Source organism: Pleurodeles waltl, chromosome 10, assembly GCF_031143425.1.
Source record: "Pleurodeles waltl isolate 20211129_DDA chromosome 10, aPleWal1.hap1.20221129, whole genome shotgun sequence".
NCBI lineage: Eukaryota > Metazoa > Chordata > Amphibia > Caudata > Salamandridae > Pleurodeles > Pleurodeles waltl.
Window position 1 is genome coordinate 511,059,080 of NC_090449.1, and position 26,556 is coordinate 511,085,635.

Genomic DNA, 26,556 nt, shown 5'->3' on the forward strand with positions numbered 1-26,556 from the left:
TGCTTCCCACCCTATCATGGAAGCATCTGTTGTGATCACGTATTGAGGTACTGGGTCTTGGAATGGCCGCCCTTGGTTTAAATTTACAGGATTCCACCATTGAAGCGAGGAGTATGTTTGGCGGTCTATCAACACTAGATCTTGAAGTTGACCCTGTGCTTGTGTCCATTGGGTTGCTAGGCACTGTTGTAAGGGCCGCATGTGTAGTCTTGCGTTTGGGACAATGGCTACGCATGAAGACATCATGCCTAGGAGTTTCATTACAAACCTCACTTGATAGTGTTGACTTGGGTGCATGTTTAGTATTATATTTTGGAAGGCTTGAACCCTTTGTGGACTTGGAGTGGCAATCCCTTTTTGTGTGTTGATTGTCGCTCCTAGGTATTGTTGTATTTGACAGGGATGTAGATGTGATTTTTGGTAGTTTATAGAGAACATTAACTTGTGAAGGGTTTCTATAACGTATTTTGTGTGTTGAAGACACTGTTGTTGAGTGCTGGTTTTTATTAACCAATCATCCAAGTAAGGGAATACATGCATGTGCTGTCTTCTGATGTGAGCAGCTACTACTGCAAGACATTTTGTGAATACGCTTGGGCCTGTTGTGATGCCAAACGGTAGCACTTTGAATTGGTAATGCACGCCTTGGATTACGAACCGCATGTATTTCCTGTGGGAAGGATGTATGGGTATGTGGAAATAAGCATCTTTGAGATCTAATGTTGACATATCGTCCTGTTGTTTGAGCAAGGGAATCACGCCTTGGAGTGTCCCCATGTGAAAATGATCTGATTTGATGTAATGATTTAGTGTTCTGAGGTCTAATATGGGTCTCAGTGTTTTGTCCTTTTTTGGAATTAGGAAATAAAGGGAGTAAACACCTGTTCCTTTTTGATGGTTGGGTACTAGTTCTATTGCTTCCTTTTGTAACAATGCTTGGACTTCTAGTTGTAACAGATTTAAGTGTTGTTTGGACATGCTGTGTGCTCTTGGAGGCACATTTGGTGGCAAATGTAGGAATTCTATGCAATAACCATGTTGGATAATGGCTAGGACCCACGCGTCCGTAGTTATGTGTTTCCAGTTTTGGTAATAATCTGTGAGCCTCCCTCCCACTGGTGTTGTGTGGTGGGGGTTTGTGACGTTGGAGTCACTGTTTAGTTTGTGGAGTTTTTGGGCTTTGGAATTTCCCTCTTGTTTTAGGGAACTGTCCACCCCTATATTGTCCCCGAAAACCTCCTCTCTGATATTGGCCCTGGTATGTGGGTCTGACTTGTGAGGTGGAAGGCTCTGTGGTCTGGGCCCGAAACCCCCCTCTAAAGTGTGGCTTCCTAGAAGTGCCCCTGCTCTGTGGGGAGTAGAGCGCGCCCATCGCTTTGGCAGTGTCAGTGTCTTTCTTCAGTTTGTCTATCGCTGTATCCACCTCCGGCCCAAACAATTGTTGTCTGTTGAAAGGCATATTCACCACAGCCTGCTGGATTTCTGGCTTAAATCCAGAGGTACGTAGCCATGCATGTCTCTGAATGGTTACCGCCATGTTTACTGTCCATAGCCGACCTTATTTGGTTGCTGGAGATAGTTTGGCCCTCCTCTACAACCTGTTGGGCACGTTTCTGGAACTCTTTGGGAAGGTGTTGAATGAAATGTTGCATTTCGTCCCAATGTGCCCTGTCGTATCTTGCCAGTAGGGCTTGTGAATTGGCAATTTGCCACTGATTGGCTGACTGTGCTGCCACCCTTTTGCCTGCTGCATCGAAGTTCCGAATTTCTTTGTCGGGTGGTGGTGCGTCTCCAGAAGTTTGCGAGTTTGCCCTTTTCCGGGCTGCTCCTACTACCACCGAATCAGGAGTAAACTGTTGTGTAATGTACATAGGGTCCGTAGGGGGGGGTGTTTATATTTCTTCTCCACCCTAGGTGTGATGGCTCTGCTCTTGACTGGATCTTGAAACACCTGTTCGGCGTGTTTTAACATGCCTGGTAACATTGGCAAACTTTGGTATTGGCTGTGCGTACATGACAGGGTATTGAACAAGAAGTCATCTTCTATGGGCTCTGAATGCAATGCTACGTTATGAAAAGTTGCTGCCCTGGAAACCACCTGCATATAAGCAGTACTGTCCTCCAGTGGTGACGGCCTTGCCGGGTAGCAATCCGGACTATTATCTGAGACCGGTGCATCATACAAATCCCATGCATCCGGGTCATCTTGGCTCATCCCTTTGTGCGTTGGTGACTGCATCATTGGAGGTGTTGCTACTGGGGACAGATGTGGCGAGTGCGGTGGCGATGGCTGTGGAGAAAACTGTGGTGGTGTTTTTTCTTTAGCCACTTTTGCTTTTGGCTGCATTTCCGCCTCGTGGAATGCAATCTTCCGCTTCATCTTTATTGGAGGAAGAGTTCTGATTTTCCCCGTGTCTTTTTGTATATGAAGCCTCCTCTGGGTATGGTCTGGCTCTCCCATGCACAGTTCTTGTTCAAACCTGTGGCCTTGTAATTGTGAGGAAAGGCCCTGTTTGTCTGTATAGGAGCTGTGTTTCGGCTCCGAGGCTGCATGTTTCGGCACCAAAACCTTTTCGGCAGTCTTTTTTGGTTCCGAGGAAACCTTTTTGGCTTTCGGGGTGCCAATCTCTCGGTGTCGAGTCTGGTCGGAGCCGGTATCTCGACCAGAGCCGGATGTCTTTGGCTGCTGGGAGACCTTTTTCGGTGCCGATGTTTGGTCACAGTGTTTTTGGGTAAAGCCATGGCCTGTTGGCAGTGGCAAACCCCTGGGCCTTCATGATTTTCGAGTGAGTTTTTGCCGGGCTGGTTTACTCACGCTTTGTTGCCTTGTCGGCTGCTCACTCTCGGGCTCGTTCGAGTCCGAATCTGGAATGGAGAATGTCTCCTCTTCTTCGACGTCGGGGTGTCCGGCCGGTGTTGACGCCATTTGAAGTCTTCGAGCTCAACGATCCCGCAGTGTCTTCTTGGATCGAAATGCCCGACAGGCATCGCACGTATCCTCTTTGTGTTCGGGGGACAAACACAGATTACAGACCAAGTGTTGGTCTGTATAAGGATACTTAGCGTGGCAGTTGGGGCAGAAGCGGAAGGGGGTCCGTTCCATGAGCCTTAAAGATGGACGCGGTCGGGCCGACCAGGCCCCGTCGAGGAGTGGAAGCCCCGAAGGGCTGCCGGAGCTCTTCTTTCTTCAGTGTCGATGTGCTAGCACTAACCCAGTACCGAGCGCAAACAATACCGTCAAATTTTCCGATTGATAACTATCTTTTCTGAACCGAAACACGGAGCGAAGAGGAACACGTCCGAACCCAATGGTGGAAAAAAACCAATCTAAGATGGAGTCGACGCCCATGAGCAATAGAGCCGAAAGGGAGGAGTCCCGCGGTCTCGTGACTCGAAAAGACTTCTTCGAAGAAAAACAACTTGTAACACTCCGAGCCCAACACTAGATGGCAGGATAATGCACAGCATGTGTATCTGCAGCTACACATGCCATTGAACATATATATATATATATATATATATATACACACACACACACACACACTTGCACCCTCGGCATGCACTGCTAAATACCCTCTAAAGTAGATCCGTCATGGCATCTTCTATAACATCACAGACCTTAAAACTGCAACATTTGCAATAAAATTAATGAAAAAACTGCATAGCAAGGGTGATATAGTTACCTTATAGCACATGTTATAGTTACTTGAGATAACTATAACTGGTGAATTTACAGTGTTTTGTACAATTAAAACAGCATGTTTTAAGTGACATCTTTACCCGACTCTAATGTCACTTTGTTTTAAAGTGAAAAAATATATGTATGAGTCTATGTAATAATATACACATTTATGGACTTTGCACAGTTCTCAACCTCAAAACACTAGGTAAAAGGAACTTTATAGATCCTATCAAAATTAAAAAATAGATGGAATTCATAACTTATGATTAACTATACAACCATGACCTTAACCAATGCACTGCTCTTGACCTCGCAACAATAGCAAAGAACCTCACAAATGACATTTATTACATCACATATCAGTCTACAACTGAGATCACAGAAGTTATTAAATGATCACTCTTTCATTCATCTTTGGAATGGCAGTGAAAATATGGCCTTGTTTCAAAATGTATCTTTCACAAGGATATCTTAATTTCGATCATCTAAAGTCAAAGCTGTGCCCATTAGGCCATGAGAGTAAGGACAATCTACTAAGAGCTTCAAACTCAATGCCCAGCTTGGAGGTCAAGCTACTGCCAATGGTGAGGCCCTGCTCCTATACTCTGCTGATAAAAACAAAAAGGTGATGGATGTAATGCTTGAATTAATCTCACCCAGTGGTAATTACTCAGGCCACATACCAGTTAATTGTGATTTTGCACATCATGCCACCTCAGTTTGGACCCAGATATATATAAATCACTCTTCACCCTGCTCCAATGGGAACAGTCCAGGCCAAACTGTCAGGCCAGGACCTTCCTGAGCTTGGTTCTAGTGAGAGAGTGTGCAGAGGACCCACATCTTGGCATACCCGTCCCACTTACTTTTACGCACTAAATTATAGAAAAAATTGATGAATGGAATGCTTGAGTTAATCTCAGCCACTGATATCTGGTTATGTCAGATCCCAGTTTATCAATATTTTGCAAACGACCAAGACATATTGTAGGGAAATGGCTCCCTGTTGCAATTACCCCCCACCTTTTGCCTGATATTGATGCTGACTTGACTAAGAAGTGTGCTGGGACCCTGCTAACTAGGCCCCTGCACCAGTGTTCTGTCACTAAACTACCACTGTTTCCACAGTAGGCACACCCCTGGCACACAGATAAGTCCCTTGTAAAAGGTACCAGTGGTACCAAGGGCCCTGTGACCAAGGAAGGTCCCTAAGGGCTGCAGCATGTGTTGTGCCACCCTAAGGGACCCCTCACCTATCACATGCACTCTGCCATTGCAGATTGTGTGTGTTGGTGGGGAGAAAAAGGCAAAGTCAACATGGCATCCCCCTCAGGATGCCATGCACACAAAATACTGCCTGTGGCATAGGTAAGTCACCCCTCTAGTAGGCCTTACAGCCCTAAGGCAGGGTGCACTATACCACAGGTGAGGGCATAGCTGCACGAGCAATATGCCCCTACAGTGTCTAAGTCTATTCTTAGACATTGTAACTACAGTTGTGGCCATATTAAGTATATGGTCTGGGAGTTTGTCAAAAATGAACTCCACAGCTCCATTATGGCTACATTGAATACTGGGAAGTTTGGTATCAAACTTCTCAGAATAATAAACCCACACTGATGCCAGTGTTGGATTTATTAAAAAATGCACACAGAGGGCATCCTAGAGATGTCCCCTGTATTTTACCCAATTGTTCAGTGCAGGACTGACTGGTCTGTGCCAGCCTGCTGCTGAGAGATGAGTTTCTGAACCCATGTGTGAGGGCCCTTGTGCTCTCCGAGGACAGAAACAAAAGCCTGCTCTGGGTGGAGGTGCTTCACACCTCCCCCCTGCAGGAACTGTAACACCTAGCAGTGAGCCTCAAAGCCTCAGGCTTCGTGTCACAATGCCCGAGGGCACTCCAGCTAGTGGAGATGCCTGCCCCCTGGACACAGCCCCCACTTTTGGCAGCAAGTCCAGGGGAGATAATGAGAAAAACAAGGAGGAGTCACCCACCAGTCAGGACAGCCCATAAGGTTGACCCCTGCCTTTAGAAATCCTCCATTTTGATTTTGGAGGATTCCCCCAATAGGAACAGGGATGTGCCCCCCTCCCCTTAGGGAGGAGGCACAAAGAGGGTGTAGCCACCCTCAAGGACAGTAGCCATTGGCTACTGCCCTCCCAGACTTAAACACCACCCTAAATTCAGTATTTAGGGGCCCCCAGAACATAGGAAACTAGATTCCTAAAACTGAAGATGAAGAAGGACTGCTGACCTGAAGCCCTGCAGAGAAGACGGAGACACCAACTGCTTTGGCCCCTGCCCTACCGGCCTGTCTCACCACTTCGAGAAAAACTGCAACAGCGATGCGTCCTCCAGGGTCCAGCGACCTCTGAAGCCTCAGAGGACTACCCTGCATCTAAAAGGACCATGAACTCCAGAGGACAGCGGCCCTGTTCCACAAAGACTGAAACTTGCAACAAACGAACAACTTTTAAAGACCACACGGTTCCCGCCGGAAGCGTGAGACTTTCCACTCTGCATCCGACACCCCCGGCTCGACCTGCGGAAAACCAGCACTACAGGGAGGACTCCCCGACGACTGCGAGCCCGTGAGTAGCCAGAGTTGAACCTCCTGAGCCCCCACAGCGACGCCTGCAGAGGGAAACCAGAGGCTCCCCCGACCGCGACTGCCTGCATTAAATGAACCAGACGCTGGTAAACACACTGCACCGCAGCCCCCAGGACCTGAAGGATCCGACCTCCAGTGCAGGAGCGACCCCCAGGTGGCCCTCTTCCTAGCCCAGGTGGTGGCTACCCCGAGGAGCCCCCCCCCCCCCCTTGCCTGCATCGCTGAAGAGACCCCCGGGTCTCCCATTGAAACCTATTGCGAACCCGACGCCTGTTTGCACTCTGCTCCCGGCCACCCCTGTGCCGCTGAGGGTGTACTTTCTGTGCTGACTTGTCACCCCCCCGGTACCCTACAAAACTCCCCTGGTCTGCCCTCCGAAGTCACAGGTACCTACATGCTGGCAGACTAGAACCGGGGCACCCCTATCTCCATTGGAGCCTATGCGTTTTGGGCACCACTTTGACCTCTGCACCTGACCGGCCCTGAGCTGCTGGTGTGGTAACTTTGGGGTTGCCCTGAACCCCCAACGGTGGGTTACCTTGGAACCAACTTTGAACCCTGTAAGTGCTTTACTTACCTGCAAAACTAACCAATACTTACCTCCCCCAGGAACTGTTGAATTTTGCAGTGTCCAATTTTAAAATAGCTTATTGCCATTTCTGCCAAAACTGTACATGCTATTGCGTTGATTCAAAGTTCCCAAGATACCGGAGTGAAATACCTTTCATTTAAAGTATTGTTTGTAAATTTTGAACCTGTGGTTCTTAAAATAAACTAAGAAAATATATTTTTCTATATAAAAACCTATTGGCCTCGAATTGTCTTTGAGTGTGTGTTCCCCATTTATTGCCTGTGTGTGTACAACAAATACTTAACACTACCCTCTGATAAGCCTACTGCTCGACCACTCTACCAGAAAATAGAGCATTAGAATTATCTCTTTTTGCCACTATCTTACCTCTAAGGGGAACCCTTGTACTTTGTGCATGCTATTTCTTACTTTGAAATAGTACATACAGAGCCAACTTCCTACACCTTCCCTAGTAAAAAGGCAGACTTGGACCCAAAAGGGATTTTTCTCCTTTGATAACCAGGCGTCCGAGTGCAACAGATGTCATGCTAGGATAAGGAAAGCCCACAGCACAAAGTCAAAATCGAACTTCTTGATAACTAGTGTCTTTCTAGATATATTATATTCTTTATTGATGGCATACTCGCTTCTGCCAGCTGGGAAAGGGTGTTCTTCCTCATGTATTTTTCAATGTTAGGTGCCTGTCTCTCAGTGGCCTGTGGTGTATCTCCTTTTATCAGGGCCTCCCTTAGCCCCCACACCCTGCCCCACATGCCTCTACATGGTCTGTCTCGTCGGTCACTACACTATCTCATGGGCACCCTGGTTTCTGTTTCTTTCATTCCTACCACCATTATTCCTAAGCACCCCTTTCTCCTTTTTGGGGACCGACCATCCCCCCCATTTAACACCTTAATACACTGCAATCTCTTCTATCCTCTTCCTTATACTATATAGCCTTTCTATGTAGTCATGAATCTTACATACCTATCCATTTATTTCTACTGTAGGAAAGAGGAAAAAATAATAACTTTAACACCCTACTGCACTACTTGGTCACATTCTGTATCTCTTTCAATCTGTCCTCTATCTCCACTCTCTTGACTCATTCCAAACCTCATTCTGCTACTATGAACTTCAAAATAATCCTTTCTAGACTCTTCCCTCCGTCTATCTCTTCTGGTTCACCCCAAACCTCAGTTTTTACTACTATGATCTCCCAGACAACGCTCTCTAAATTCTTCCCTCATGTATCTCTCCTTTGACTTATCCTCAACCTCATTTTACTACAACAATCTCCCTCATCTTTCCTTCTACACATCTCAAACCTCATCTTACTACTATGATCTCCACAATAACACTTTCTAGACTCATCACTTTTCTATCCCTCTATTATCCTATTCAATTCAACTAACAGACTTGTATGTCCACCGCTCAAATTAACTCATGTTTCCCTATATTAATCCACCACTAATTCTTTTGCGTTCTGGAGTAGGGTGCTAATCATCTGGGGTAGTAAGCACTATATAAATACAATTACAAAATATAGGCATTTGGGAAAGTTCTGAATTTGAAGGCTCCATCCAAGGTGAATCTTCACGCCAAACTCATAGCTGCAAGAAACTTGTGTCCCTGGTACATTGATGGGCACGGAAAGGTCAGACTCTGGCTTGAAAGATTTTTTGCAAACGGGAGCCATAGTGACCATGATGGCTCCAAAAGACACCAAAGGATCTTGGTAAGACAACGCAGTTTCATTAAAATAAAAAAAGTCTTATGCAGTTCTGCAGAAGACCGAACAGTGGGGAATCACCCAATTTGGTTTTGAGTTTTTCTAGGAAGACAATGAGATGCTTCTCTGTTTTTTGCACGTTGAAGCCCCCTCAATCTTGCCACAAATTCACCTACAGGGCGAGTCTGAGTGTCAGTCAGAACTTGACTCCTTCATAAAAACCATTTAGAAGGTTTTGGTTTACACTCCATAATGACCTTAGCATGCATGAGGACAGAGAAACTGCATATTGTAGCATCAACTGGAGCACCACAACAACACAGACTGCATGACTGCAGCAGACGTCTGAAAGGATTTTGTTCAAGTCTTGATGTTCGCAAAGCTTGCAAAGTACATTCACTTGTAAAAAAAAATGTCCAGCCCTGGGCCTGTGCTTATTGGGTGTTTATGACCATAATGAAGAGTTAGGTCTCTCATGTGTTTAAATAGATAAAATTGTGCATTGTCAGTTTACTTATGGGTCATGATTTTGCAGTTAGCCATGCACAGCACAAAAGGCTCTAAATATAGATTTAAGAGTATGGGAGAAAATATGAATCCTTAAGATAACACACAAGTTGTTGAAGGCCACTGTCATCAAGGGGTTCCCATCTGGACATGCTGGCTGGAAAAATTAAAGGACCAGTGCATAACAGTGTTATTAAATCCCATAAAAGTATACATGCCATTTGTATTCTCATGATGGTCAATGGTTAGAAAGACCAAGGAGGCCAGGGCTACGACTGTATGTAAGGAGGAAAATGTTGTCCACCGCCTTGACACTTGCTCTCAGTGATGTACAAGAGAAACTTGAGATTGATTTGGTCATGCAGTTTAACTGTGACTGATTTTGTTGTTTACTTCACAACAAAGGGTAGGTTTGTAACAATTTTGCAGTTGTTTAGCTACCCTTTAAGTGCACTAAATAAGGCAACTTACATGAGGGGAGAATTAGCTATGTTGAGTAGTAGTGTATGAGGAGAGAAATTAAGTGGAAGGAAGAATGTTGTACTTGAATATTGAGGTTTGAGGATGAGATACATTGTGCATGGTTTGAATGTGAGAATATTCTGACAATGGCCACACAAGGTACTTTGCACTGAGAGCTCAGATGCTTATTTTTGGTAGGTGCTTGATGCCATTTTGGTTGATTGGATTTAAGGTTGGAGGAAGATGGGGAGAATAAGGGGTCAGATTTTTGCAGATTTTGAACATCATCTTGCTTCAGTTACAGATTTTTTCAGATGACTAAATTGTGGAAATGTAGTAGATTATATTAAGGTGATGACATTTCTACCCAATAAGCTTATAAGGTATGACGTCTTTGTAATTATTTTTTTTTAAATAATTTCTCTTCTTGTCTGCAGATGCTTCATTTGTGATCAAGTCTATGGATGGCTTTGCTTTCATGGGGTGCAGCATCAAGGGGCTGTGATGATCACCACTTGCTTTTAAGTTGAAAGTGAGGATGCACAGGAAGAAACTGCTGTTAATGGGATAACCGTGTTGTGTTGACTGGGGTTGAAGAATATGGTGTAAATAAGGATCTTACTGCATAGTAATCCTACTAGCCTGAACGAACCAAGAATAGAGATGGTGTTGTCTGAGGTTCCATAGGACGGTGAAGTGCCTTTGATCAAAGTAAAGAATGATCATGTAGAATGTGACCTTATGTGGCACAGAAAGAATGAATTTGCAGTAGAGAAAGCTCAGTGAAATAAATAGAGTTGAGGTTGAACAGCATGTTTATTGCAAACTACTTTAGTTCACAGTGAGGCCTTCCTCAATCTTGTGTGAGCAGTCAATATATTTTATTATTTAACACTGGGTGGAGGTTTAGAAAATATGGTGGAGGTAAGCCATTGTTCTCTGATGAATTGTCTAACTGATGTGTAAAGAAGGTATCTTCAATAATGACTGCGCAAGTACAGAAAAGTGTGCATTCATAAGCATGAAGACTTGTTTCTACATAGCATGCCTCTTGAGAGTGATTACTGGCATGTATATGAAGTTACTTGATTTCAATGTGAGTAAGCGACTTAAGGCGCGACTGTGGTGCATAATGTGGGTGCAGAAACCTGATGGTAGTTTAGCAGCGGTGCAACACCACCTTCATTTTTTAACATATCATCATAAGAGGTGCCCTGGTATTCTTTTACCCTTTGCTTCAGAAGTTCAAGTGAGGATGACACATAGGTCCTTTAGGAGAAGGAAAACGTGGGTGGAGGACTGAAGGGTGCTGACTGGATTTGTCATATGACCAAACTGCAGCAGAGTTGGTGGTTTCTAAACAGGGTGCAAAGGATGGAAAAATAAGGTCCTGGTTAGAGGAAAAATATTAGTCAACTTAGAGCAGGTTGGTGAGTGCATAGTCACCTAAAGAAACAAAATCAGGAGTCAGCTGCAGGAGAATTCTCTTACCTTTAGAAAGCTTGGGAGTTTAAATTGGATGAAACAAATAGGTCATGATGCAATATATTTACAAAAGCACCATCGCTGAACCATATTTTCTAATGCCATGTCAATAGCATCAAACTATGAAAATCTTAGAAGTAGTTTTGCTTGCTCTTTGCAGTAGATCTTTCCTTCAAAGCTGAATTAATTTCTGTACATAAATTGATATTCCTTAAGGCCTAGTATTGGGGGTTTCAACAGTCCCTTTCAGAGGTCCTTGACATCATAAATAACTAGTTTTCAAGGCCTGGGGCAATTCATTTTTATTCCAGCCTCTCGATTTTGCATAGTATTTTGAAGAGCAGATTTCTCTTTTCTGCAAATGTTTGGATTATTGAAACTGAAAGAAGGTGGTGTGTTGAGCCAAAATGAAAATGTCACTTACCCAGTGTACATCTGTTCGTGGCATCAGTCGCAGTAGATTCGCATGTTCTGCAATAGCTCGCCATCTGGTGTTGGGCCGGAGTGTTACAAGTTGTTTTTCTTCGAAGAAGTCTTTCGAGTCACGGGACCGAGTGACTCCTCCTTTTGTCTCCATTGCGCATGGGCGTCGACTCCATCTTCGATTGTTTTTCCCCGCAGAGGGTGAGGTAGGAGTTGAATTGTAGTAATAGTGCCCATGCAATGGAGTGACTAAGTATGCACTTATTTAAGGTTGAGATGATACATATATAAATAATTGAAGGTAACTTCCAAACTGCTACAGGCTCCCGGGGAGGCGGGTGGGCACATGCGAATCTACTGCGACTGATGCCACGAACAGATGTACACTGGGTAAGTGACATTTTCAGTTCGATGGCATCTGTCGCTGTAGATACGCATGTTCTGCAATAGACTAGTAAGCAGTTATTTCCCCAAAGCGGTGGATCAGCCTGTAGGAGTGGAAGTAGTCTGAAATAATGTCCTTAATACAGCTTGACCTACTGTGGCTTGTTGTGCGGATAACACGTCTACACAGTAGTGCTTGGTGAATGTGTGAGGCGTAGACCATGTGGCTGCCTTACATATTTCTTGCATTGGGATGTTTCCTAGAAAGGCCATGGTAGCACCTTTCTTTCTGGTTGAGTGTGCCCTTGGTGTAATGGGCAGCTGTCGTTTAGCTTTAAGGTAGCAGATTTGGATGCATTTAACTATCCATCTGGCTATACCTTGTTTTGAAATTGGGTTTCCTGCATGAGGTTTTTGAAATGCAATAAAGAGTTGTTTAGTCTTTCTGATGTTCTTTGTTCTGTCAATGTAATACATTAATGCTCTTTTGACATCTAATGTATGTAGTGCCCTTTCAGCTACGGTATCTGGCTGTGGAAAGAACACCGGAAGTTCCACTGTTTGATTTAGATGGAACGGTGAAACAACTTTTGGCAAAAATTTAGGATTGGTCCTTAGGACGACTTTATTTTTGTGTAGTTGTATAAAAGGTTCCTGTATAGTAAACGCCTGAATCTCGCTTACTCTTCTCAGGGAAGTAATGGCGATGAGAAATGCCACCTTCCAGGTTAGGAACTGTATGTCGCAGGAGTGCATGGGTTCAAAAGGTGGACCCATAAGTCTAGTTAGGACAACATTTAGGTTCCATGAAGGAACAGGTAGTGTTCTTGGTGGTATAATTCTCCTAAGGCCCTCCATGAATGCTTTAATGACTGGTATTTTATATAGGGAAGTTGAATAGGTAGTCTGCAGGTATGCAGATATTGCTGCAAGGTGAATCTTAATGGAAGAGAAAGCTAGGTTAGATTTTTGTAAGTGAAGCAAGTAACCCACTACATGTTCTGGAGTTGTGTGTAATGGTTGTATTTGATTAATATGGCAGTAGCAAACAAACCTCTTCCATTTACTTGCATAGCAGTGCCTGGTGGATGGCCTTCTTGCTTGTTTTATGACTTCCATACATTCTTGGGTAAGTTGTAAGTGCCCGAATTCTAGGATTTCAGGAGCCAGATTGCTAGATTCAGCGATGCTGGATCTGGGTGTCTGATCTTTTGATTGTGCTGTGTCAACAGATCTGGCCTGTTGGGCAATTTGATGCAGGGTACCACTGATAGGTCTAGCAGCGTTGTGTACCAGGGTTGCCTTGCCCAAGTTGGTGCTATCAATATGAGTTTGAGTTTGCTTTGACTGAGTTTGTTTACCAGGTAAGGAAGGAGAGGGAGAGGAGGAAAAGCGTAAGCAAATATCCCTGACCAGTTCATCCATAGGGCATTGCCTTGGGATTGTTTGTGTGGGTATCTGGATGCGAAGTTTTGGCATTTTGCGTTCTCCCTTGTCGCAAACAAGTCTATCTGAGGTGTTCCCCAGAGTTTGAAATAAGTGTTCAGTATTTGGGGGTGAATTTCCCATTCGTGGACCTGTTGGTGATCTCGAGAGAGATTGTCTGCGAGTTGATTTTGTATCCCTGGTATAAACTGTGCAATTAGGCGAATTTGGTTGTGAATTGCCCAATGCCAATTTTTTTGTGCTAACAGGCTTAACTGCGTGGAGTGCGTCCCTCCCTGCTTGTTTAGATAATACATTGTTGTCATGTTGTCTGTTTTGACGAGAATGTATTTGTGAACTATTATTGGTTGGAAAGCTTTTAGTGCTTGAAAAACTGCAAGAAGTTCTAGGTGATTGATATGCAGTTTTGTTTGATGTACGTTCCATTGTCCTTGTATGCTGTGTTGATCGAGGTGTGCTCCCCACCCTGTCATGGAAGCATCTGTTGTTATTACGTATTGTGGCACTGGGTCTTGGAAAGGCCGCCCCTTGTTTAAATTTATGTTGTTCCACCACAGAAGCGAGAGGTAAGTTTGGCGGTCTATTAACACCAGATCTAGAAGGTGACCCTGTGCTTGAGACCACTGTGATGCTAGGCATTGTTGTAAGGGCCTCATGTGCAGTCTTGCGTTTGGGACAATGGCTATGCATGATGACATCATGCCTAGGAGTTGTAATACCATCTTTGCTTGTATCTTTTGTGTTGGATACATGCGTTGTATGATGGTGTAGAAATTTTGAATTCTTTGTGGACTTGGAGTGGCTACTCCTTTTGATGTGTTTATTATGGCTCCTAGGTATTGTTGTACCTTGCGTGGCAGAATTTTGGATTTTGTGAAATTGACGGTGAACCCTAGTTTGAAGAGGGTTTGTATGATATGATTTGTGTGATTTGAGCACTCTATTAACGAATGGGCCTTGATTAGCCAGTCGTCTAGATATGGGAACACATGTATTTGCTGCCTTCTGATGTGTGCAGCGACTACCGCTAGACATTTGGTAAAGACTCTTGGTGCGGTTGTTAATCCGAAAGGCAGTACCTTGAATTGGTAATGTATTCCTTTGAATACAAACCTTAGGTATTTCCTGTGCGATGGGTGTATTGGTATATGGAAATAAGCATCCTTGAGGTCTAAAGTTGCCATGTAGTCGTGCAGCTTTAGCAATGGCAATACTTCTTGTAGTGTGACCATGTGGAAGTGGTCTGATTTGATGAAAGTGTTGACTACTCTGAGGTCTAGGATTGGTCTCAGTGTTTTGTCCTTCTTTGGTATCAGAAAGTACAGTGAGTAAACTCCTGTGTTTATTTGTGTGTTTGGCACTAATTCGATTGCATTCTTTTGCAATAGTGCCTGCACTTCTATCTCTAGGAGATTGGAATGGTGTGTTGTTAAATTTTGTGCTTTTGGTGGTATGTTTGGAGGGAACTGTAGAAATTCTATGCAGTAACCATGTTGGATAATTGCTAGAACCCAAGTGTCTGTAGTGATTTTCTCCCATGCTCTGTAATAATGACGTATTCGGCCCCCCACTGGTGTTGTGTGGAGGGGGTGAGTGACATGTGAGTCACTGTTTAGTAGTAGGGGTTTTGGGGCTTTGGAATCTTCCTCTATTTCTAGGGAATTGCCCTCCTCTATATTGTCCCCGAAAACCTCCTCTATACTGTCCTTGGTAACTGGACGGTGTGGCTTGTGAGGTGCTGGCTTGTGTGCTTTGACCCCGAAACCCCCCTCGAAAGGGCGTTTTACGGAATGAGCTGTAATTCCCTCTGCTCTGCGGGGAGTAGAGTGCGCCCATGGCTTTGGCAGTGTCCGTATCTTTTTTGAGTTTCTCAATCGCTGTGTCCACTTCTGGACCGAACAGTTCTTTTTCATTAAAAGGCATATTGAGAACTGCTTGTTGAATCTCTGGTTTAAATCCAGACGTTCGGAGCCATGCATGCCTTCTGATAGTTACAGATGTATTAATTGTCCGTGCAGCTGTATCTGCAGCGTCCATGGAGGAGCGGATCTGGTTGTTGGAGATGGCCTGACCCTCCTCAACCACTTGTTTTGCCCTATTTTGGAAGTCTTTGGGCAGATGTTCAATGAGATGTTGCATCTCATCCCAGTGGGCTCTGTCATAGCGCGCAAGTAGTGCCTGGGAGTTCGCGATGCGCCACTGGTTTGCAGCTTGTGCTGCGACTCTCTTACCAGCTGCATCAAACTTGCGGCTTTCTTTATCTGGGGGTGGTGCATCTCCAGATGTGTGAGAGTTGGCCCTTTTCCTAGCTGCTCCTACAACAACAGAGTCTGGTGGCAGCTGTGCAGTGATGAAAGCCGGGTCCGTAGGAGGCGGCTTATACTTTTTTTCCACCCTTGGTGTGATTGCCCTACTTTTGACCAGGTCCTTAAATATGTCCTTTGCGTGCCGGAGCATACCAGGGAGCATAGGCAGGCTTTGGTAGGAGCTGTGGGTGGAGGAGAGTGTGTTGAACAAGAAATCATCCTCGACCTGTTCTGAGTGGAGGCTTACGTTGTGAAATTGTGCTGCTCTAGCCACCACCTGAGAGTACGCGGTGCTGTCTTCTGGTGGAGATGGTTTTGTAGGGTATGCCTGTGGGCTGTTATCTGACACTGGGGCGTCGTATAGGTCCCATGCGTCCTGGTCTTGGTCACCCTGGCTCATGGTGGTGTGAGCTGGGGAGTGTGATGGCGTTTGTGCTGGTGAAACGTTAATCACGGGCGGAGGAGAGGGTGGTGGTGTAACTCTTTTCACCACTTTTGGTTGTGGTGCTTGTTCCGTCTGGAACTCCAACCTTCTCTTTCTCCTAATGGGGGGAAGGGTGGTTATTTTTCCTGTCCCCTGCTGAATGAAGATACGCTTTTGCGTATGGTCCGCATCAGTTGCTTGTAGCTCTTCCTCAAACCTATGCTTCTGCATTTGGGAGGTTAGCGAGTGCTCTTCTGTATAAGAGCCTGAAGCTGGGTCGCTTGCAGTTTGTTTCGGCATCGAAACTTTGTCTGCGTGTTTTTTCGGCTCCGAGGTGACTTTTTTCCTTTTCGGGGCCGAAACCTCTCGGCGTCGATCTGTTTCGGTGCCGCTGTCTCGGCGTCGAGCCGTGTCCACACCGGCATCTCGGTGTCGAGGCTTGTCTCCAGCACTTTCTCGGTCCCGAGAAGGCTGCGTGCCGGTGTCTCGACCGGAGTCGGACGATCTCGGCACTGTTTGGGCCTTTTTCGGTGCCGACGGTCGGTCACCGATTTTATGGGTTGAGCCATGGCCTGGTGGCAGTGGCGTCCCCTGGGCCTTGTAAATGTTTCTTTGTGTGGTTTTCGACGTCTTACTCACGGTTTGTGTATCGTCGAATCCTTCGGAGTCTGAGTCTTGGATCGAGAAGGTACCTTCCTCTTCCTGTTCCTCGAACTCCCGTCGGGCTGTCGGTGCGGACGCCATTTGAAGTCTTCTGGCTCGACGGTCTCGGAGTGTTTTTCGGGACCGGAACGCACGACAGGCCTCGCAGGTGTCTTCGCTGTGCTCAGGTGACAGGCACAGGTTGCAGACCAAGTGTTGGTCTGTGTAGGGGTATTTATTGTGGCATTTGGGGCAGAAACGGAACGGGGTCCGTTCCATCGGCGTTCCTCAGCACGCGGTCGGGCCGACCAGGCCCCGACGGAGGATCGAAAAACTACCCCGAAGGGTACCGGAGCTCTTCGATCTTTGATGCGGTGTTGAATCTAAGTACGCCGATCCCGAACGCAACAATACCGACGAAAATCTTCCGAAATTAACTATTTTTTCTGCTCCGAAACTCGGAGCGACAGGAACACGTCCGAACCCGATGGCGGAAAAAAAACAATCGAAGATGGAGTCGACGCCCATGCGCAATGGAGACAAAAGGAGGAGTCACTCGGTCCCGTGACTCGAAAGACTTCTTCGAAGAAAAACAACTTGTAACACTCCGGCCCAACACCAGATGGCGAGCTATTGCAGAACATGCGTATCTACAGCGACAGATGCCATCGAACCTGTGTTTACTTTGCACTCATGATGTTTCCAGTGTAATGGTTGAAAGGGAGTTCCTTTTGAGGCCTTAAGTCTATTAAATGATCTTACTTCTTCTCGGCTATGGCCTCAAACTACTCGTTTCCCTTTCAGTCTGGATGAACAATAATTATTCTCCACACTAGATACCCTTAAAAAAAGTTCTTAACACTTACCCTCAGGTGGCACCATGAAGGACATTAATGATCAATTCAGGCATAAACCTATTTAGCATAGTACACACTGCAAACACTCACGTTTATACAAGTACAGAACCATTACCCACAGCTTGAGCTGAACTCACTGTAGTTTTGTCCATTACTGAAGCCATCCCAATGCATGTTCCTCGAGATAATTGTAGCGTGAAAATCATTACAATGCATCTGAAATTGTCATTCACAAATGCAATGTTCCCAATTGCCAGAAGCACTGATGGCTCAGACAAAAGGGTTGATGAAATTATTTGAAGAGTGTTTTAGAGATCAGAAGCACTGTATGTTGCCTGGTTTTACGAGCCCCTGGTCAATATTGAAAAAGTTTGACATTGCAAACAATTGCTTTTATTCTTGAAGCCAAATGCATTATGATGGAATATGTGCATCACATGAGCAGAGGAGGCTTAACCACACAATTAGAGAGAATACTGAAGTATTAATTGAAATAAAACTCAGGTTAAAGCCCAGCTAGCAGTTGTTCCTGTGTCAAAATTGGCTACATCACAAAATCTAAAAAGACACAAAATGTATGAGTTACTGTACTACAGTAACTTGAACCCACTATCATGCCTGAAAACTGGTAATGACATGTAAATGAGAGACGGAGTAAATTTGTGAATTGTGAAAGTGTTTATTTGGTTTCCTCACTATGCTCAAAGAGAGACATACATTTAAATTGTAACTGACATGATAACATGGTTGGATGCTATGCTCATACGGTACTATAGAATGTTACTTTATACTCATTTTCTGCCAGTGTATAATCTTACTTTAAATGTTATATGGTGGCCTTAACACATGTCCAGCATTTAAAAGTGGGATTTAAGAGGTGTAATCTTTACTGGTGGTGTGACATAGAGGGAGGTGTAATAGGCAGCCCACCTCAGTCAAGTGCAAGGGCATCCGTAAGTCTTTGATTTGCAAACTCGCCTTGTCTAGTAGTGCAGGGATTATTTGTGGCACCTCACCTAGCTCAGTGTGTCTTAACCTTTCCCACCAAACTGTGTAAGGTATGAGGCATAAATGTTGAAATATCACCATCACATCATCCAGTTTACGCATAAAAAACAAATTAATAATCTCATACAGTTCTGAGGCTGGAAACATCTAGAACTTGCTATTTTTTTCTGCTTTCCAGTGATCCTTTTTGGAATTTTCTTTAGTAGAAAAAAATCGTTTTTCTTTGGGGTGTTGACTATAGACTAAGCTAATAGCAACCTCCATGATGTCATGCATAAGCCTGCAATATACCAGCATGTGACCACCATCTTCCAACTCTTTTTTCGCCAGCGAGGGTGGCAAACATACAGACTGTACTGACATAATAACAATAGGTTGTTCTTTTTAAAAACTATACATTACTCCAATTTACTACGTGATGTTAGGGCTGCATGTAAACGCAGACTAGATTCAAGATACAAGACTATTGTTACTGTTAAGTAGCTAGTTTATTTTGGGGGTTGAAACTATTCTATATTCACCTGCTATGTAGAGATTATACAACAGAACCTTCCACCTGAGTTGGATATTTGAAGCTTGAGTAGCAGCATACTAATGTAGTAACACTCTTGTGCCCTGTAGTGAATTAGCATCTATATAGTAGTGTTTTGTGAAGGTGTGCACTGATGACCAAGTTTTAGATGCAAAATTGTTAACCGCCAATAGATTTACATGGATGGTAATGAGGCCTCTTATTTCTTGATGTCTGTGTTCTTGGTCTCACAGTTAAGGCTTTCCCTGCTGAGGAAATAAGCTAATTGTCTCAACAACAGACCTGACAAGAACTACCTTTGTTACTGCTTTATCTTCAACCTGAACTGCATGTTCAGAAAATAATTTTTATGTGGCTTTTATTGTTACGTTTGTTTCATGTAATCCTTCACTACAATTCTATCAAGAGGGTGAAAATAATTTTCTGCTACTGTCGTGAGATGTCTGAAACACTGCAAAGAGTCTAGAAATTGCTTTTACAATAAAGTTGGGGTTCATCTTGATAATCACCCTAACTTCTTGTAGTTGCAGATAAGAATGCTGTACTTATGATTAAGTGTCTATATCTCTTTCCCGGAGGCACCTGACCTCACACACACACTTTGATAACCCTACTGGCAATGGCGGGTGGAACTCATCGCACATATATATTGTGCGCTCTGTTCTGACAGGCAACACAAGCCACTGCATATTGAAGTATGGCAACAATACACGGAGACACCCCTGGCACCAAAAGACTGGTCCAAGATACATGCAAGTGTCTGCAAGGTGGCGGTGAGTGGAATAGCCATATGCCAGAACCGGTTGTCAAACTCGGGGCTGGTCACATGAGCTCTTTTGTACACTACATTGGGGGAAGCCTCCTTCTTACCACACTTTGAATGGTCAGCTGCCACATAGGGAAGACAGTCACTGGGCACAGGGTATGGAAGCATGCTGGGGAGTGCATTGGCACTGTTTTGTTATGATCCCATATGGTGCTTGTCAGCGATAGATGCATTATAACAAACCTGGACTACTTTGAGCAATAGACACATCTCTTGATGTCCTTGTTAGCTGATGCTATAATATGAAAAATCTATGTATAAATACACAGAGGATTATTTATATCTGGCCAATACTGGGACGCTCCCTAGAACGTAGTTGTACGTGTTTTGTTTGAAAAATGTGTTTAAAAAAAAAAGTGCCAGAGAGTGTTAGGTTGAAACACATACAATATAATATGGTGCACATGACATCTCTCTCTCTGAAACGTCTCCATGCTATATACCCAAGAGATAACAGAGATGCCCTAAGTGCAGGGCTGGGGAGGCAGATATTATGCATATCATATGGTACTGACTACAATGGGTCTCCTTTTGGCTGCAGGTACTAGCCCAGATAAAACAAGTGACAACTTGGGACATACCCCATGTGATTCAACAATGTACATTAGTACTAATTCCAGAGAATCCCAAAATAATATTGGTAGACAATTTGCAATCCTGGGTCTCATATTCGCATAACACCGTATTGCAATACACTGGTTGAGTTCACTGACCCCAACTAGGGATACATGGGTGAAAGACATGGTGGAACAAGCAAGCGCAGAGGAAACTCACATACCAAGAACCCGAAGGGAGAAAAGGCGCACGATATCCTGATGGTTTGGGCTGCAATGAGACAAACTCTCATGGAATCTTTAGATACAATTTCAGTCAGCAGCCACAATACCGGCACTGGGATGCAAGGAACGGGGTGAAAAAAGTAAAATCAGGTGTTTTGCCTCAAACAATACATATTGGTACAAATGAACAAGATTAAAGTGATGGAAAGCATTGTCAATATCATGGGAGCTTGAGAGGGGGGAGGAGTGGGATGGGTGGGAATAACCCCTAACCTGCTGTCGGAGGACTAGTTGTTTCTAAATGCTTAAGGGGTGATGACCAATGACGTAACTGCATCTTAAGTACTAGCAGATATGAAAATTGTATGACGAGAATTGTCCAAAGTTAAGTGTAAAATGTCAATAAAGAAACTGAAGAAAAAAATTGTCTAAATCCCACATACTCTGAAATAGTAAATAAAAAATATGAGGTTAAATGCTTTACTGATTTGAATATTATGATTTCAATTGTGTGTTTGCATTTTATGTGGATGTACTCTCTCGACCCCTTCCAGGAAAAAAAAGAATGTTTTTCACTAATACTGAATGAGGTGTTTAATTTGAGATCCTCAATTTGCCCTCACCAAATCTGGTGACGATTTTGTAATAAGCTAAAAAAGTTGGGGAAAATGATGGAGAAAAATATATAGATATCTTGGACAATTCATCTGCCATCTCTGGCTTGGTAAGTCAATCGATCCAAAGATGGAAAATAAATTAATCAGACTGGACGAAGGAATTTTTTTTTTCCTGGTCAAGTGCGGACTTGTCATTAGATTAAATGCAAATTGCAGAAAACTGATAAGTTGGTGTAGGAAGTTGGCTCTGTATATACTATTTCAAAGTAAGAAATAGTGTGCACATAGTCCAAGGATTCCCCTTACAGGTAAGATAGTGGCAAAAAGAGATAATTCTAATGCTCAATTTTGTGGTAGTGTGGTCGAGCAGTAGGCTTATCAGAGGGTAGTGTTAAGCATTTGTTGTACACACACAGGCAATAAATGAGGAACACACACTCAAAGACAATTCCAGGCCAATAGGTTTTCATATAGAAAAATATATTTTCTTAGTTTATTTTATGAACCACAGGTTCAAGATTTACAAACAATACTTTAAATGAAAGGTATTTCACTCAGGTATCTTAGGAACTTTGAATAATCACAATAGCATGTACAGGTTTGGCAAAAAAGGCAATAAGCTATTTTAAAAGTGGACACTGCAAAAATCAACAGTTCCTGGGGGAGGTAAGTAAATGTTAAATTCACAGGTAAGTAAAACACTTACAGGGTTCAAAGTTGGGTTCAAGGTAGCCCACCGTTGGGGGTTCAAGGCAACCCCAAACGTACCACACCAGCAGCTCAGGGCCGGTCAGGTGAGAGGTCAAAGTGGTGCCCAAAACACATAGGCTTCCATGGAAATAGGGGTGCCCCGGTTCCAGTCTGCCAGCAGTTAAGTACCAGCGTCCTTGGGGGGCAGACCTGGGGAGGTTTTGTAGAGAACTGGGGGGACACAAAACACACCCTGAGCAGCACAGGGGCGGACGGGTGCAGTGTGCAAAGCAGGTGTCGGGTTTTAGGTAGAAAACAATGGAGGGACCCGGGGGTCACTCTAGCGGTGCAGGCAGGCACAGGGGGGCTTCGCGGGACAGCCACAACCTGGGTGAGGTAGAGGGTCGCCAGGGGGTCACTCCTGTGCTGAAGTTCGGTTCCTTCAGGTCCTGGGGGCTGCAGGTGCAGTTTTGGTTCCAGGCGTCGGTCCCTTGTTACAGGAAGTCGCGGTCAGGGGGAGCCTCTGGATTATCTCTGCAGGTGTCGCTGTAGGGACTCTGGGGGGATCGTCTCTGGTTACTCACGGGCTCGCAGTCGCTGGGGAGTCCTCCCTGAGGTGTTGGTTCTCTGAATCTCGAGCCAGGAGTGTCGGGTGCAGAGTGAGAAGTCTCACATTTCCAGCGGGAAACATGCAGTCTTTGGAAGTTGCTTCTTTGTTGCAAAGAAGTAGCTGGTTTCGAGCAGGGCCGCTGCTCACAGGGGTTTCTTGGCCCTTTAGTCCAGGGCAGTCCTCTGAGGCTTCAGAGGTCACTGGTCCCTGTCGGATGCGTCGCTGGTTGCAGGTTTTCGAAGTTGGAGACAGGCCGGAAGGGCTGGGGCCAAAGCAGTTGTCATCGTCCATCGTCTCTGCAGGCTTGTAGGTCAGCAGTCCTTCTTTGTAGTTCAGGTTAGAGGAATCTGATTTCCTGGGTTCTTGGGTGCCCCTAAATACTAAATTTAGGGGTGTGTTTAGGTCTGGGAGGGTAGTAGCCAATAGCCACTGTCCTAGAGGGTGGCTACATCCTCTTTGTGCCTCCTCCCTGTGGGGAGCGGGGCACATCCCTAATCCTATTGGGGGAATCCTCCAAAACTAAGATGGAGGATTTCTAAAGGCAGGGGCCAAAAGTGGGGGCAATGGCTGGAGGGGCTGGCATCCCCACTAGCTAGGATGCCCTGTGGCGCTGTAACAAAGGGGTTGAGCCTTTGAGTCTCACTGCCAGGTGTCACAGTTCCTGCAGGGGGAGGTGTGAAGCTTTGTTCCTGGCAACAGAGTGACAAAGGCACTCTCCCCATGTGGCCAGCAACATGTCTGGTGTGTGGCAGGCTGGCAGAAACTGGTCAGCCTACACTAGAAGTCGGATTGGTATTCAGGGGGCATCTCTAGATGCCCTGTGGGTGTATGTTACAATAAATTGCACACTGGCATCAGTGTGCATTTATTGTGCTGAGAACTTTGATACCAAACTTCCCAGTTTTCAGTGTAGCCCTTATGGAACTGTGGAGTTCGTGTTCGACAAACTCCCAGACCATATACTCTTATGGCTACCCTGCACTTACAATGTCTAAGGTTTTGCTTAGACACTGTAGGGGCATAGTGCTCATGCACATATGCCCTCACCTGTGGTATAGTGCACCCTACCTTAGGGCTGTAAGGCCTGCTAGAGGGGTGCCTTACCTATGCCACAGGCAGTGGGAGGTTGGCATGGCACTCTGAGGGTAGTGCCATGCCGACTTAGTCATTTTCTCCCCACCAGCTGTGAGGCAGTGTGCATGTGCTGTGTGAGGGGTCCCCAGGGTGGCATAAGACATGCTGCAGCCCTTAGAGACCTTCCCTGGCATCAGGGCCCTTAGTACCAGGGGTACCAGTTACAAGGGACTTACCTGAGTGCCAGGGTTGTGCCAATTGTGGAGACAAAGGTACAGTTTAGGGAAAGAACACTGGTGCTGAGGCCTGGTTAGCAGGGTCCCAGCACACTTTCAAATCATAACTTTGCATCAGCAAAGGCAAAAAGTTAAGGGGTAACCATGTGAAGGAGGCATTTCCTTACAATGTGAATCTATTAAAGATCCAACACTGGAGAAACAGTCTAACAATGAAGCTGATTACCATACACATTACCAAAAGGAGGTGAAGTCACACTACCTCGTGACTCGAGAAGTCATCTTCAAAGAAAAACAACGTGCCCAAACGCGGGCTCAACACTAGAGAGGAGGAGCATGCCCAGCATGCTTATCTACAGGCACACATGCCTCGAACGTACGTTTATGAGTGCAAATTCCTATCTTCTAAATAAAAAATGTGAATGTACAGCCATAAATCAAGCCTCCTGCATGCATAAATGAAGCTTCCCAAATGCAAATAGGTTTGTGAATCGTTCTTACAATGGTTACCATTATTAGAATAAACCAGTTATGATCCTACAGAATACACTGATGTGTTGATATGTAACGGCATCAATTCGCTCCGAAAAGGTAAGTGTCTTTATTTAAAAAAAAATAAAAAAAAATAAAAAAGGAGCGCATTAACAATCAGAATAGTTCTAGCCTAGTTTACATCACTCAAAGCTCACACCCATGTCTCATGGAATCATTTTTACCCTACTAAAGTCTTCAGTATTGCGAGGTGATCTCCTTCATTTGCTTTCCGAGAAGGTTTCCTCTTTCAGTGAGGGTTACTCTTTTTAAAATGCTTGTGAGTTTCCTAAAGAAAGTTTTTTAATAACCCTCTCATTTGACCCTCTACTCCGCCCCACCCAGAGTAATTTGTTTCAAGTTTAAAATGCTCACATTTTGTTGACAAACAAGGGTTTATCCAAATAATAAAATGTTTGCATTTCTTAGAACCCCATTTCTCTGTTTAGATTTACTTATGCCTGAAAACAGAGTCCAAAATGTGTTACTGAATACAGTTACTGCAAAGCAAACACTTCAAAAGGATTTGCTATGTCCCACTTTGCTTTTGGCAGTTAATCATATCAGAGTGCAGCAGCATCTTCAGCACACTTAGTTCCAGCTCCACTGCTGATAGGATGATACTGTTTGTTTTAATAACTGGGAGTTGGCGAGAAATGTTTATCTGGCTTCATCATAGACAAAAAAAACCTTATGCCCACTTATGAAGTTTAAAACAAACCTTGTAAGCAGTCGGTGAACTTTCCATACTCCCATCTTGTGACACTGATTGACCCTGGGAAAAGAAACAGAGTTAATGCTTCCTGATAAATCTTTTTTTTATAATGAATTAACATGTCAAAAAGCCCTGCATGCAAGACACAAACAGTAACAAATACAAAATGTAATGCATGACGTGTGAGAGGTAAGCCATAACTGTGCAGCCTTGTGGCAAATGCATAGCACTATTTCCCATTGTCCAATCAAAACAATGTTTGAAAGAATTAAACTGTGAAAATAGGAAGGCCTACGACAAACACAATTTCAAGAACAGTAATTAAATATGTAGGCATGAACAACATGTGTTAACTGTACAGCTGGGGATCTATCTAGAAACAGATATGAGGCCTCAAATCCAATGACAAAGAATGTAACAATTACATACAGTATAACAAAAGTGTCAATGGCAAAGGTATTATTCAGCCACTGCAAAAGAGAATGCCCAGCTGCAAGGTTCAGTTGCATGTACAAGGAAAGCGACTCACATCTCAAGTTTAACAACTATAGCTTATGATGTAAACTGGAAGAAGATTGTCTTGTTGTGAAGCAAGCACAAACATTTCATATCTACTATTAAATACAAAGTAAATCTTAAAGTAAAAAGCAAAGCAGACTGAAAACTTTACTTGCAATCATAGATCTTCATCCTAGGATTATTGTTTGATTTCATGGACAATGAATATCAGCATTTCCGTATCGGATCTTGAGCATCTTTTACAGGAGAAATTTCTCTTTTTAAAACCTATTTAAGTAAATTATTGACTATGCCTTCAAAAGGAGTATTGACTAGAAAGAATATTGCCGAAGGTAAGTAACTTGTTCCACTTCTGGAACTGCAGATTACTCAACTTTAGAATATCTATCAAGCAGTACCTCCCCCAGTGATGGTTCTGTGGAATGACTCAGACCAAAACGTTGTAGAAGACCGCACAGTCGAAAGGCCCATACTGTCAAACCTAGCTGGCATGTCAGTGGTGCTTTGTGAACATGTGCACTGAAGCCCATATTGCAGTGTGACAGATCTCTAGGAAAGGCACTCTACAAGTCAACGCAGTGGTTTTAACCTTGGAATAAGACCTCAATCCCTCTGGGGGCTACTTCTTGGACAACAAGTGCCAGATCTTTTTTTTTTTTTTCTTTTTCTTTTCATTTTGAACAAAGCAATGCAGACATACACAGGAATTTATCATTGTCAATGCGATCTAGTGTGGCATGTATACAAAATGTACATTTACAGTATAGTGCTCAGGTGGCATCATGACAACGAATCCACAAGGTGTAGCAGACCTCAATACAGAGGACTATCCACCCGGGCAAAGTCGTTTTCTGCATCGCCTTGTATTTCTTTGCCCAGGAGAACC

The 26,556-nt window shown here is 44.3% G+C and overlaps 1 protein-coding gene across 3 annotated transcripts in view; it reads right to left on the minus strand.

The window, feature by feature from the left end:
• The window catches only part of SETD2 (SET domain containing 2, histone lysine methyltransferase), a 1,164,442-nt gene that overhangs the window by 153,706 nt on the left and 984,180 nt on the right, over positions 1–26,556 (minus strand). For all 3 annotated transcript variants that reach the window (XM_069210931.1, XM_069210934.1, XM_069210932.1), the window contains one exon: positions 25,158–25,211. In XM_069210931.1, coding sequence (XP_069067032.1) covers positions 25,158–25,211 — 54 coding nt within the window. The remainder of the gene's footprint in view (positions 1–25,157; positions 25,212–26,556) is intronic.